Raw genomic sequence first — 15,157 nt, 5'->3', positions numbered from 1 at the left:
AGAGACACATAGTTTTTGACTTTGTCGAGCAGTCGTCTCCTTTCGTGGGTGATCCGCTATCACTTTGAAGCCTTACTACTGCCATGACTGCAGCAGAAAACATGAACACAGACGAAGGAGTGGGGAAGAAGAAGAAGTCTGAAAGTAGATTATTGACCGATTGATAAAGAAATCTCTGAAGCAGTATTCGTTCGAATGAAAGGTTCAGGTAGTCCTTATGACCGCAAAGAAAATAAATAGCAGAGAAATTCACCGTTTACACCCTTCTTTACTGTTTCAGCGTCTTATAATTGTATCTAAAAGACTGAATATGGACGAAGAATCTTCATTTAAATACGAGCTTTGCTCCTATTCTGCGTTGCTTTTTGACGATTGGGGCAAGTTCCGAAAGCCAAATAAACCAGCGCTAGCAAAAGCTATCAAGCGACTTTCAGAAATTATTACCATTGGGGAAAAACATAATTTAAATTGCACCTACGTCTGAGATGGGGGCACTTTGCTTCACAGGATTCCCTGGGCGAAGTAAGAAACATTCGGGGATCTTAGACCTATACTGGAACTACGTTCTGGCAAAACATCCAGACGCCATTATTGTCTTTGATGGCTACAACGTGGGCTGCTTCAACAAAATATGTGACTCATCTTAAGCAAACCGTGTCACTAGATGAGAAGTACTTTTAGTCCAGAAATTAGACTGAACACCAAAAAAGAGGAATTTCTTTCGTGCAAAAAGAATAAAGCTCGTTTCGTCAATGTGCTTTCTGATTATTTACGAGGCGAAGGTCAGAGAACCATCCAAGCTAAAGCTGATGATAACATGCTTATTGTGCTTACAGCTGTTGAGTGTTCGAAGACTTGGGATGCCATAGTTATCGGTGACAATACAGACTTGTTGGTGTTGTTACTTTATCATTGTAATCCTGAGCACCACGAGGTCTACCTGTAGAGTGAGTCAAGTCTAAGTCAAGTTGCACTTCAGATGCAACTTGGGACATCGAAGCAATTGTTAAGAAGATTGGAACTGAAACCTGCAATTTTTTTCCTTTGCTCAGGCAATTCTTTGACTTACAAAAATAAAAGCTGATGGTGGACTTTGCTGGTGAAAATTTGTGGTAAATTTAAATTGAAAACCAAATGAGTAGGGATTTTTTTTTATTGATAATGATGAAAAATAACCCTTTCTTACTGCAACTTCCCTTATTCTTCACTCTCATATTACGTTACTATAACCACATAGTAGAAATTATTTAACTGTGTGTTGCCTGCTTTAGGAGAAAAACTGCTATAAATGGAGCTTCAAAACTGTTAAAGACACAATTTTGGAGATTCATCTTATAAAGAATTTAATATAGAAAGAAGAAGCTTTTTTTTTAATGAAAGTAGAGAGCGATATTAAAACTTAACCTGAACATAAGTTATTCGTGTAAGAGGGTGCTGTCGCATCATCAATCCCTCGCTCTTTAAGCTGCAACTTTATAGTGCTTTGAAAATAATTCTTATTCTAATTAAACTCCTGTTTCAGAGCATTATTTAAAAAAATTGAGACAAAAAAAAAAAAAAAAAAAAAAAAAAATCAAACTTTACCTGAAAGAGTGACGAGTTGAAGAGGGAACAGCCCCCCCCCTCCCATATACAAAATAATTTCTGTTTGTTTCAAGCCTTAATGTCCCTCTACTTTCATTTGGGGGTAAAAAACTAGTTTAAGTCAAAATTTAACTTTTCCTTCGAGAAAAAGAGCTCTTGCTATATTTCCTTTTGGAAATAAAGTAGAATTATACAATAGTCAAACAATCGTCTCCACAATAAAAGAGGAACTTTCGCCTCTTAGGCGTCACAACGAACGGTTCATTTTTTGTTTCATATATGCTACTACTAGTAGTAACAACTCACTGCAGAACCAAGCCGCCTGAGGCTGACACAGCTACACACGCTAATCCTCCATCCCTATCTTTTCAAATCCTCCCTCTTTATATCCTCCGAGGAAGCTCCCCGTCCCCTTAAATCTTTCTTTACGACATTTTCCCACCCCGTTCAGGGATGAAATCCTTTTCGCTTGGCCCTAGACAAGTTGGGCATCTAAGACGACCTTTGGCAATCTTGTCATCCGCTGAACGTGCCCTCGCCATCTCAACCTTTCTCTCCTTACAGCCTCAGAAAACAGGATTGAACCACATTTTTTACAGCTTACCATTTGAGATATGGTCAGTCACTCGGGTACCCAAAACAATCCGGAGGCAATTTCTCTTGAAAACATTTAGTAAATCCTCCTCCGTTTTCGGAGTGTCCATGTTTCAGAACCGTGCTTTGCTACTGTTATCACTGTAGCTTCCAATATCCTAATCTTGGTCATCAGACTTATCTTCTTATTCTTTCAAACTTTTCTCAACTGTAAAAAAACACAAAGGGCCTTGGTTATTCTACTTTTAACATATTCACTGCACCCAACATTTTTACTAATAATACAACTTAGGCAAGTGAAGCTGTCCACTTGACCGATCTTCTCGTTAATCAACATCACTTCTTCCCCTTCACTTACCCCTGGTCTCAGCGACTTAGTCGTCTTAAGACTTATTTTCAAACCTGTTCTTGCACCCTAAACTCACCAAACCTATAAAATTTTCTCCAGTTGGCTAACATTCCCATCTAGGATGCTTAAATCATGGAGCCCTGTTCTTTTTGCTGACGACAGTAACTGTTCCATTACTGCAGTGGACCTGCCATCTGCCACGTCTTTCAAATGCCTTCGAAAATTCAAAAAATTGACCCAAAACACACAAGCCCTTGTCCAATCTAACACGCACCAACTCTGTTGCCTTTGAAAGTGCATTCAAAGTAGAGAAAGTGGGACGAAATTATACTGATGGTTAGTTATAAGAGAATTTCCTGAAGTCGTATTAGTATTGAATACAAATGATGAGAGTCTACGATATACTACTTTTTCAGCAACCTTAGGGATTACAGGAAGAAGAGAAATAGGTCTTTAGTTTGAAATTAGAGACGAATCAACTTTTTCGCATAAAGGTACGACATAAGTAACTAAAGAAATGAGCGAGAACACCATAATAAAGAGAGAGGTTAGTTAGGTGTGAGATTGGCTTAGAAACAAAGTGACCAATTTTTTAAGGACATTATTACTCAAACCAAAACTAGCAACTGAACGGATGCTTTGAAGCTGAGAAATAATACTAGAAATCTCATTATCATTGCATGGGCAAAGGAAAAAAGACTTTTCTGCTAGGAAACAGTACTTACTCTACTCTGGGTGGAATGAGAACAGAAGGAAGTGTGGTGAAATACGAATTGAAGGCACTCGCCGAGGAGTTTTTGTCCGCAATAGATCCATCAGCTTTTCTTCTGAGGAGTTTTGTCCACAATGTAGTTTTTTTTTCTCCCAAATTCTCACCCTTAAGCATGGTGGAGGGGGGGGGGGGTGGTGAGAACATAAGAAGAGTGCCATTTTTACTTCGCCCCTGAATTTGACAAACTCGGTTACTGTTGTAAAAAAGCATGAAAAGTAAAACTAAAGCGAAAAAGAGCAATCAGGAACACTTCAATCACAACTTAATTTTCGATGACTGAAAGAATCACAACTTCGTTTTGATTAAGAATCTATTGAATAAAAAACAAAATTTGGCTTAATCACATTGGTTATCAAGATCATAATGGTACAAAGGAACGCTGATGCAGCTTGTTCCATGTCACTGACTACAAGCTATAGTGCAGAAAAGACCGCTCTTTTTGCAAGTGCATCGAAGGCTATCAACGTCAGTATTACAGCTGCAGTGAATCAGTTTTAGAAGGCTTTCAGGAGCAGGCGGTATAAAACTCATAATGGGTATATAACCCTTTGACTAACGTTTCCAGCCTCAGTCTTCAGGCACTAGAGCTGTCACTCACCGCAACCATGTCATTATTTGAGGTATTAATAATTCAGGGTGTTAGAATTGACTTGAATATTAATGCTAAGAAGACAAAGTCGCTAAGGCTAGGAATAAGTGAAGATGAATAGGTGACGCTGGGTAACGAAAATGTCGATCAAGTGGACAGCTTCACTTACATTGGCAGTATTATTAGTAAAGACGGTGTGTCCAGCGAAGAAAAATAGAATAGCCAAGGCCCAGGGTGTTTTTTTGCACTTGAGAAAAGTTTGGAAGAATAGGAAGATAAGTCGGTGAACCAAGACTAGAATATTGGAAGCTACAGTAAGCTCAAATATGGTGCTGAAGCATGGGCGCTTCGAAAAACGGAGGAAAATTTGCTTGATGTTTTCCAGAGATATTGCCTATGGATTATTTTGGGTAGCTGACTGACAGACCGTATTTCAAACAGTAGGCTGTACGAAAAGTGCGGTTCAATCCCGCTTTCTAGGACTATAACGAGAGATAGGTTGAGATGGATAGGGCACGTTCTACGGATGATAGATTGCCAAAGATTGTCCTCTTCGGCCAACCGTCTAGGGCTAAACTAAAAGCAGGTCGTCCTCAGTTGGGGTGGGAGTATGTCATCAGGAAAGACTCAAGGGAAATTGAAACTTCCTGGGAGGGTGTAAAGAGGGAGGCTGTGAATAGATTGGGATGGAGGATGAGCGTGCCTCAAGAGCTTGGTGTTACCGTGAATTGTTAGCAGTAGTAGTGGTATTTTGCAGCAGCAAGTGTGGGCGGTATGTGTTCTGTGTGGACAAAACTAGCCGCAATGGCTACTTTTTATATGAAGAAAAGGCGTGATATGAACAAGTTCATGTAAAGATTCGTCAGATCTAGCTTTGCACAAGTCTAGAAGACCCTTTTCGCTTGCCGCAATCAGTTCTTCCGTTTTCGCCGAAGAGCAGGAAAACATCTCACTGGGTTAAAAAAAAAAAACTAGCATCAGCTGAGACGTTCAGAACTGAAGCTTTGCCGGCACTATGCAATCACGAAGTATTTTCAAGTCTTGAAAAGGCGTGGACGAACAACCGTGACTTTGTAACCTCTGATGGTAGCTTCATCTCCAAATAGCAGATATCAATAATCTGCAGAGTTAGCAGGAACTCCAGCCTGAAAATAGAAGAGATGCTTGCTCGGGTTTTGCATAGTGTATCACCAAGAACAACAAGTCGGTATCATTTCCAATCAAGCAGGCCTCCCTCTTCTCGGCTGAAGCAGTTTTTGCAACCAAAACGTATGCATCCTTTATATGCAACTTTTGGCTTCTTATACTTGACACCCAGCTTCCACAAGTTTCCCAGCTATTATTTTTATGGTATTCGACTTATTGTCTGAGTTAGAGAGAAAGTCTTCTTTCTTCCGAGCAAGCTTCGTGGCAGAAGTGAAGCTGATGCCAGGGTACTGTTCTCCTTATGTTTGCTTCCGATTGGCGAGATCTTTGATGGTCGGCCCACTTGCATAGCGGTCAAAAATGACGTCAGCTAATGCGAAATACTTCTGTACAAATGCTACTTAAGAGGAAGCTACCTCTTCCTAAGTAGATAAAGTTCCTCATCTTACCGAACAAAGGACCCAACCACCATCCACGACATACAGGCATGTTTGTGTTGCCATTAGTTGAACTTCAGGTTTGTGCTTCTTCAACATATTAACTGCAAGTGCAGCTTTATCTGCCGAGCGTATGACTTCATAAGACTCAATTAGGACAGGTGGAAAAGTAGATAGCTCGTAGTCTAGCGTATCAGTCGGATTCAAACCATCTGTTGATGCTACAGCAAAGAGCCGTTCAAATATTAGTGGAGCGTCTATTTAAAGACTTTACCATTTCCCACTGGAGAATATTTTGCGGTCAAGTTCACTGCACAACCTTTCCTCTTGAATGAATATAAGAAGACCCATTTAGCCGACGTTGAATGACATCAGAACGGTGGATTCTTGACGAAATCAGGTTCAGAATAAAGGAGAAGAACCATTAATTCAGCTTTGGTTTCATGAGGAAGAAATTTAAGTGAAATACTGTTCAGATCAAAATATACCCCACATGGTATTTTCACCCTTTTTGACCTCGCTTAAGGTGGTAATACGGCACTAGATAAGAGAATTTTCCAATTCTGATGTAATTTTCGGTTTTCCGGGACTGAAATTAATAGGACGACCCTTATAATGAAAAAATTATGATTCGAGATTTCCCCTCTTTGCCCCTTCTTTTCCCTAAAAAAGGGGTATTTCAAAACTGGTTATTCGAGATATGTTATTAAGTGGATTTTCTTAACGTTTAAGTGTTCACATGTGTTGCGAATACTGCACAAATTAGGATTTTTCATCCCCCTCTGACCTCGCTTAGGGTGCAAATGGGGTACCAAATTATAGAATTTTTCAATTTCTGTGACACATCCGTGGTTCCCGTGCCAAATTTAGTTTCCTTGCTGTGGAGACTTTCCCAAACAGGGCTTTCGAATATAGCGATTCTATTAGCGCACTTCATCTCGATCTTACGCCAATTTTCTAGTTTAAGCTCTTTTTAAAAATTCCCTCAATTTTGTTTTTGCAATGAACTTCTACTATTAAGATTAATACAACGAATAGTTATCGCGATACCAAGTCACCTTTTTTCAGTCACTATGGGCCGTGATTAGCTGTTTACGAAGTTGCTGCTATAGCTCAAACCACGGGTAGTTTTCTAATTTAGAAATCGGATTTTTCCCCAGACGTGACTTGCGCTATAGAGTGGAACATGAGTCCACAAGAGCTGAGATGTAAGAGAGCACTTGGGTCCTTCAAAAATAACTTAACGAAATATTTAGTGAAAGGTCAATTAATTAAAAATTAATTTGGATTAAAACAAGTGTAGCACTTGATTATTTTTTTATTTTATAGTATTTTAGGTGAGGTGATTGTGCTTCCGGGGGGGGGGGAGGGAGGAGCCCAATAGTTAAGGAAATAATAAGAAATTGAGGAGGAGGCGTGTGGTTGTCTTGGGAGTGAAGTGAGAGCCATTCTGCATGATAGTTATGAATATTTATATTTATGGGTCTCAACGTCCAATGTGTGACAGAGCAGTGTCTTTTATGTTATTTTATTTTGTTTTCTTTATAAAATAAACCCCGTTTGATTGATTGATTAAAATTCCTTCCTGGAGAAATCGGCATACCACTTGCACAAGAAAAACCATCGTGGTGTCTACTTGCACTTGTCTATAATTTTATTTTCAGGAAGAAAATATCATCAAAAAGTCTTTTGCGATATTGTTTGGCTGACGACAATAGAAAATATTTTGGATTATAAGACGTAAACTTCACAAAAAAAAAAAAAAAAAAAAAAAAAAAAAAAAAAAAAAAAAAAAGCAGAATTTTCCAGCCCTGTGAGATACAACAAAAACCACGTTGAGTGCCAGTTTCAAGCACTTTTTTGCAAGTGCCAATGAGGAATTATTTTAAAAAAGCCAAATCTTTGAATAGCAGAAAAAATTTGAAAATAGATTTTAATAGTCTATCTGCCACAATTGGAGGAAGGATAAGTTTGCTTAATTTCTTTTTGAAATTTATGAACTAGAAAAAGTTGGACGTAATTTTTGGCATTTTTGCTCCTATACGAGACAACTACGTAAACATGAAGCGTTCAGGTGGAAGGGCCTCTCATATGTTCTATTCCTTACGGAAAAAATATCATATTTCTTTTACGATCTATTTTACTTAAAAATATAGTTCATATGTTTGTCAAGTTGCTTTTTGGCAGTATGACAAATAAAAACAAGTCTTTGCAACATGTTTCATATATATCAATATTCAAATAGTTTGTATTAGAAATTATAATTTTTTTTTAATATAGCTAAAATAAAGGTTAACAAAAAAGAATTTCAAACAAAATCATCACTTACAATTATTAAATACCCCTTCGGACACTTATAGGGTTTACTAATACCCTGACAATTTTTGAAATATCCAATATCATGCTATTTTCCTTAAAAATGGGTAGCCGACTTTCTGAATTTTCACTCTCCCTTCCACGCACATCTAAGACAAGCCCTATTTCAACATGCGAAGCACTTGTCCAAACTCTGTGCGATACTAGCGCTTTAGTTCTCAGCCTTACAGTTGGGGGTTGTCCATTGATGACAGGCAAAGAGATATCTTCGAGACTCGTAATGCTATCTAGCGGTCGGAGATCTTTTCTGGGTGGGACAAAATAATGAACTTTGCCATCTGCATACCGAACTCTGATCCGCAGTAGGTCATAGTCAAACAGCCCTTTAATCTCGGCGTCAACTGTTATGGGCAACACAAATCCAGCTGTGAATTTCAACGGCGTATCTGAACCACCCGTTGGCTCAAATATTTGTGCTTCAACTTGGAACACCTAGAATAAAATGTTCATTAAATATTTGGCAATCGTTGATTTTGGGTGGAAAAACATATTATCTTTAGGCTACTAATATTTATTTTTTAAAGATTGGAGGATAAAAAAAGAACAAAAAACTTTTCAATAGGTAAAGTGCAAAGAAAACAAAAATACATACTGCTTTATAAGATCTATGTATGTTCATTATCTACTTGATTAGAAAAAGCCTTATTTTGGATAATTTTCTAATCGTCTGATTTGTTCTGGTACTTCCATAATTCTCTGCTGTTCGTCCCTGACATAAACGCCTCCAGGCATTCCTCCTTATGCAACATAATTTAGAATTCCTCAATACTCAACATTCCTAGAAATTTTGCGTCTAAATCAATCTATCGGCAGTCTCAGTGACGAAATTATTTTGGCTTAATGCCATTTGCGATACACTTTCTGGGCAAATGTTTTCAAGAAATTGGTAAAGCCAAAGATGAATTTAAGTTTCAGCAACCAGCTGAAATTTCAAATTCTGAAAATTCCTAGAAAATTTCTTTCACTTAGGTAAACTACTCACGTTTATAAGCGAATGTTTGCTTTATATCCGGAAAGACGCTGTTAAAAAAATGATTCCATCCCTTTGTCTAAGATCCAATTAAAAGAAAAGCAAATATAGCTAGGCTACGTTTTTGGAAAATATTTCCAATGTGGTGGAAAGGGGTCATGGGAAAATATTTAAAGGAATTGGGAGGAAGGAACACATCATGTTAGGGAGGAAGGAATAAGGCTCTGAGTAGTGCAGGGGAAGGGAAAGTCGATGTAAAAGTGTAGTCGACGTCTAAAACCATCAAAATCGTCATGAGAAAACTATTCAAAAGTAGAAAAATATGGAATGGCGCTGGAGATTGAAGCTCCAACCAAGCATGTAAGCCTTTCTAGGAAAAGTCCGGTAATTTATTTTCATAATTCATCAATTACTCATCTAGTAATTCCGGTTTGTTGCTGGTGTATTGACTTTTCCATAACGTATGATACGTTCTACGGCGTAGTGTGTAAGTGCCATTAGCCCTTCTGTTTGAAATGGCCAAAATTAAATTTTGATCCCTAATAATGTGGGGCTACAAGAGAAGCACAGAAGACGTTGGAAGGGAAGTTGGCTACCCTCTGTTGGTTTCAGCTCGGAAAAAATGCGCAATAACTCTTATTTTTCAACTAAGTAGCCCATTCTCCCGCTTTCTAAGATATCCTGTTTAACATAATGACGACAGGGAAACAGGAAACTCATAATTACATGGCTCCGAGTAAATAGCATAGATAGGACCGGCCGCCACTATAACGTTTGATTCCACAATATGGAGAAATAAATTAAATATAACAACGATACACTTAATAAGGACAAAAAAAGCAACCAAAAGAGAGTGATTTAAAGCTGGAGAATAAAGAGATAATAATAATAATAATAAATAATAATGATGTAATGTCAATACTAACAACGACTACGAAACAGGCAAAAAATCAAACAATCACTCTTCGAGTGCTTACCCAGACAACTTAAGACAGCATAGTTAAAATTTTAATCTATAATAAAATCTTAAAAAACTGCCTAATGAGACCAAACCTGGGTTGGAGTACTTAAACCACTCCATGGCTGAGGCCCCATAATACTTGATGATGAATAAAACGTCAATTTTATTATAACATTTTATTATTTAAAATTATCATAGAGCCATAAAAAATCTGACAACGGCTACGATGCTGGAAAATAAATCTATGAATCCCTGTCTAAGTGCTTACCTAGACCACTTAGACGCCATATTTAAAAATTTAATTTCGAGTGAAATCTTAAAAAACTGCCTAATCAGACCAAACCTGGGTTGGAGTACTTAAACCACTCCATGGCTGAAGCCCCATAATACTTGATGATGAATAAAACGTCAACTTTATTATGACATTTTATTATTTAAAATTATCATAGAAGCATAAAAAATCTGACAACGGCTACGATGCTGGAAAATAAATCTATGAATCCCTGTCTAAGTGCTTACCTAGACCACTTAGACGCCATATTTAAAAATTTAATTTCGAGTGAAATCTTAAAAACTGCCCAATGAGACCAAACCTGGGTTGGAGTACTTAAACCACTCCATGGCTGAAGCCCCATAATACTTGATGATGAATAAAACGTCAATTTTATTATGACATTTTATTATTTAAAATTATCATAGAAGCATAAAAAATCTGACAACGGCTACGATGCTGGAAAATAAATCTATGAATCCCTGTCTAAGTGCTTACCTAGACCACTTAGACGCCATATTTAAAAATTTAATTTCGAGTGAAATCTGGAAAAACTGCTTAATCAGACCAAATTTGGGTTAGGGTGTTTAAACCGCTTAATGGCTAAAGCACAATAATAATAGTCATCTTCAAATAGCAAACCGCTAAAGAAACCAATGGATAGGGGCAGTACTTATAAGGCCCCTTCCAGAGCTAGCTAGCAATCCCCTCAAAGAGTTAGCGAAAATAGTCTTGTTCTGAAGCCATGGTTATATGCCACTGTAGATCCACGCCTTTGGACTTCAATTTGGCGATTAAGGACAATTTAACATTAAAGACAATTATGCCAACTATTTTTTATAACCCGACAGATTCTCAGGGACTTTTGCTAGAAATTATATTGACAACCCCTAAATGCAGGTTTGTATAACTGTTGCGACTTCTCCCCCTTTTTTTACTAAACATATTCGTATATTTGCAGGGAAGGGAGTAGAATCTATATTTGTAACTTTAAAACGCGTATTTCGTAACTGTTACAACTTCTTCCCTTATTTACACGACTGATTCGTATAAGTATGGAATGCAGCACTGAGGGAGAGAGGGGGAGGGAGGGTGGACCCCTCGATCCACCATTGGAATACGAGGATTATTAGTAGGGGAGGAGGCGCTCTGCCTTTTTAAAATCCTACTTTTAAGCCAAAAATATTTTCTTGATATTCTAAGACTGATCAGTATTTCCATTTCAAACTTCTAACTCTGTTCCCTTTATGAGGTATATACATTGGTGAAACATACCTGATTGGGTATCCACAGTTGTAGGGGTCGTTGCATTCTAAGCAACGGAATAAGAATTCTTACAACAGCTCCCGGACGAGGCGATGACAGGTGTTGTAGCTCTTCTACCAACAAGTCCACAAACTCTTTGCGCGGCCAAGACTCATCCTTCTCAACTCTAAACAAAATTGAAAAAAAAAAAATATCAGAAAATTAGGCATAATTAAGACTGTAAAAACAAACCTCGATTTCCGTTCGCGGTTTAAATACAGAAGGGGGTACATATGTGCAGACATTAGGGGGACAACAGGGAAATCCCTCTAAAACCCACAAACTTATCTCGACTTAAAATTGCCATATCTGATTTTCAGGTCTATAATAAGCTAAAAAAACACAAATTTATACAGAACTAAAATTATAATAAAGGGAGAAGATTTTCTCTTCTTATTTAAATATAGGAGAAGAAAAATTCTTATCGATTCTAGCAGTCTAAAATCCCATCCTAATTCTAAGGAAAGTAAAAAATAAATAAAATTACACACAACTAATTTCTTGACGGTTACTTATCCCTTTTCTTAGAGCTTAATGAAAAAAACATCTGGATTTAAATACACAATTTACCATAATTTGCATCCATTCTAACATGCAACGCGCATCGTAGCGTGCATAGCAATTATGTGCATAACAAAAAACATAATGATTTGAAAAAAAGTGTTGAAATAAATGAAAAGTTTGAAAAAAAATGAGTAAAAGTAAAAGGAATTCATAAAAAAGGAACAGAGATTTACTCCAACCACAAAACAAATTTCACATTCTCTGTAAGACTATGGCGTGTAATACGCACACACACAAAAAAAGGTTTTAGAAGAAGTAGTGTCTTCAATCTTCTATTGAAACTTTACTATCTCAGATGCACAGAAACTACAACCTCATCTTCTACTTCAGTGGGCTAGCATGGTTGTCACTCAAAGCGGATTAAAAAAGTATTAAATAAAGAAAACAATTTTTTTTAACTGAAAGTAAGGAGCAGCATTAAAACTCGAAACGAACAGAAATTATTCCGCATATGAGGGGGTTGCCCCCTCCTCTACGCTAATGTTTTTTTTAGAACTTCTAAAAAAGCTTATTTTTATAATTAAACGGCCCTTGTGTTTCAGGGGTCGTTCTTAAAGAATTGGGACAAAACGTCAAACCTTAGCCTAAAGACCAAGATATTGAAGAACGGCCAACCCCCCTTATATACAGAATAATTTCTGTTCGTTTTGAGTTTTAATGTTGCTCCTTACTATCAATTGAATATTTTTTTTATACTTAATTTCTGATCCTTTTTCAAATAATACCGGTAAATCCGGCTCACCCTTCATGACAAGTTCCCCCCCCCCTCCCCTCACGGAAAACTTCTCTGTGGAAAGTTACTCCATAAAAATACACCTCCCCCGTAAATCCCTTAAAGCAATTCCCCTCCGAAATTCCCTCTGAACAATTCCGTCCTTGCTGACCCTCCCCCCCCCCCGCAGTAAAATTTCTTGCAGACGACTGAGCTTGAAGAATTATCCTTAGCATACTTTAATTTCTAACGATTTTTAAAATATTTTATTTCTAATCGTTTTTCCGTTCATTCCAGAAATCCCCCCTTCCATGGAAATTTTCCCAGGGAAATCCAAGAACGCTGAAAATATCCTCCGGGAAATTTCCCTGGCACATCTCCAAATGCAAAACTGAGTTGGTAAAGAGACAGTAAGACAAATAAAAAGAATTCCGTATAGGAATTCTATGCTGAAAAAATGAAGATCTCAGAATTTGTATCAGACAACTTTGGGGAAAAAGGGGCGTGGTAGGGGGGGGGGGGGGATACTAGTTGCCCTGTAATCTTCTTGGTTGCCTAAAACAGCACTAAAACTCTAAGTTTCCGTTCAAATGCACCCTCTCCCGATCTTAAGGGACCACTATTTCGATACGATACGCGCATCCGAGATCTTTCTTCTAGTGAAAAATGCAAAATTCCACATTTTCTGTAAAGGAGCATGAAACTTCTGCGGTAGGGTTCTCTGATACAATGAGCCTGATGGTGTCATTTTCATTAAGATTCCTTTACTATTAGGGGGTGTTTTCCCCTCTTTTTCAAAAATCCAACAAATTTACTCAGGCTTGTAAATTTTGATGGGTAACACTGAACTTGATGAATCTCAAATATTTAATGAGCATAATAATTTGATCCTCGTGATATATCTAATGATATCACAATTCTGTTTTTTAGAGTTTGGTTACTATTGAGCCGAGTCGCTCCTAACTTACACCACTAACTGTTCGACTGCACCTTTTCCCTGCTCAATAAATAAGCCACAGTCACACACCCAAAATAATTAAAAAAGAAAGATAGCCCTAAAGATGAATTACATATAAATTGAGCAAATAATAATAACAATAATGTTAGAGAAATGAATAAGAGTTTCAATGGGGATATGTCCTTTATTAGACAGTTTTTCTTGTCTAATAAAGGACTTATCCCTATTGAAACTCTTATTCGTTTCGGCAAAAAAGGCAGTGTGGTCTGTGAAAAAATTCAATAACTTTAACAGAACCTTACTGAAAAAAAATCCGGACTACTGATAACTTATGGATCCAAGAATAAACGACCCTGAGTAACCCTATGAATGACACACACCCGCAACGTTCTATTCCGACTTTTATATTAATTTTGTCGCATAATGAGAGAAATAACCATGGCCATACAAACAAACTAGTGTTATATGAACTGATGAAACTAATAATAACATTAATACAGCTTTATTTAAAAGTTGTTTACAATTAACAGCTTATTCGTTCTCTCATTTCACTTGCAGCAATTCCTTATATGTAAAATGAGAAAAATAGTAATATTAACGATAATAAAACTTTATTGAAGAAAATATTGACTATTGATAACTTACGGGTACAAAAATAAATGACCCAGAGTAGCCCAATGAATAACAAACACCCGCAACGTTCTGTTGTGACCTTGAAATTAATTCTTTATTCGTTCAAAGATAAATGAAAGAACACATTTTATCAAAATTTATACCCAAAATAACAATGTTTAATAATTACATATTTCATTACAGTTTAATAATAACAAAATAAAGAACATCACATAATTAAAACTTAAGAAGTCTCCTAACAGCAATAAACACAGGCCTCCCACTAGATTTTTTATAAAAAATACGGATTTATGAACTTTCGACGACAAAAATATGAACTTTATGAACTTTTGATTGCGCTTTCTATGAACCAATTATGAATCTAAGTTTACAATATGTGCACCTTAGAAACTGTCCATGGACACATAAAGTGGCAGATGTGTCCATGGACACATGAAGTCCATGTACACATGGCCCATGTGCACATGGACTTACGCGTCCATGGACACATAGTGTTATCATCACAGGTGCACATATTCTTCGTTTTTTTTCCACGAGTTCAATTAAATTGCTTTAAATTTGTTCTTCATTCTACTTGTTCCTTTTGGCAAAATTAAGGACGACTTTCGTTTGTCTACCCTGCTCTGAAGCAGGTCAACCTCTCTGGCTGCCTCATCTTCTTTGCGCATTTTCCTGCTTAAAGCCTCGATCATGCTTTGTGCGAAGCTTATTTCTACAAAGTCTTTGGCATCTATGGCTTTTTGCAGCTTCTGATTAGCTTCTTGAGAAGCATTTCTGCTACTTGTCTCTTCATCTTTTCAACTGACTTCTTCTCAATCAAGTCTTTTCAAGGTGTTCAATGGTCTTCTTCTCAGATAACATCCTCCTTTTTTCCCTCTTCTTCTTCTTTCCTTTTAGATTCCTCTTCGGCCTGTCTAGATTGCTCAGCTTCCAGGT

The 15,157-nt window shown here is 37.2% G+C and overlaps 1 protein-coding gene across 1 annotated transcript in view; it reads right to left on the bottom strand.

The window, feature by feature from the left end:
* Nucleotides 1-7,729: 7,729 nt before the first annotated feature.
* Nucleotides 7,730-15,157, bottom strand: part of IntS4 (integrator complex subunit 4) — a 101,720-nt gene continuing 94,292 nt past the window's right edge. Inside the window, exons 15-16 of the mRNA XM_089104772.1 lie at nucleotides 11,325-11,481; nucleotides 7,730-8,279 (exon numbers count right to left, since the gene is read on the bottom strand). Of these exons, the coding sequence (XP_088960898.1) occupies nucleotides 7,806-8,279; nucleotides 11,325-11,481 (631 nt within the window). The 3' untranslated portion in view covers nucleotides 7,730-7,805. The remainder of the gene's footprint in view (nucleotides 8,280-11,324; nucleotides 11,482-15,157) is intronic.

Source organism: Artemia sp. Qi Xiang Cuo, chromosome 19 (genome assembly GCF_049724085.1).
Source record: "Artemia sp. Qi Xiang Cuo chromosome 19, ASM4972408v1, whole genome shotgun sequence".
NCBI lineage: Eukaryota > Metazoa > Arthropoda > Branchiopoda > Anostraca > Artemiidae > Artemia > Artemia sp. Qi Xiang Cuo.
The sequence above is the reverse complement of the archived record's forward strand: the minus strand, read 5'-3'. Positions and strand labels throughout refer to the sequence as shown.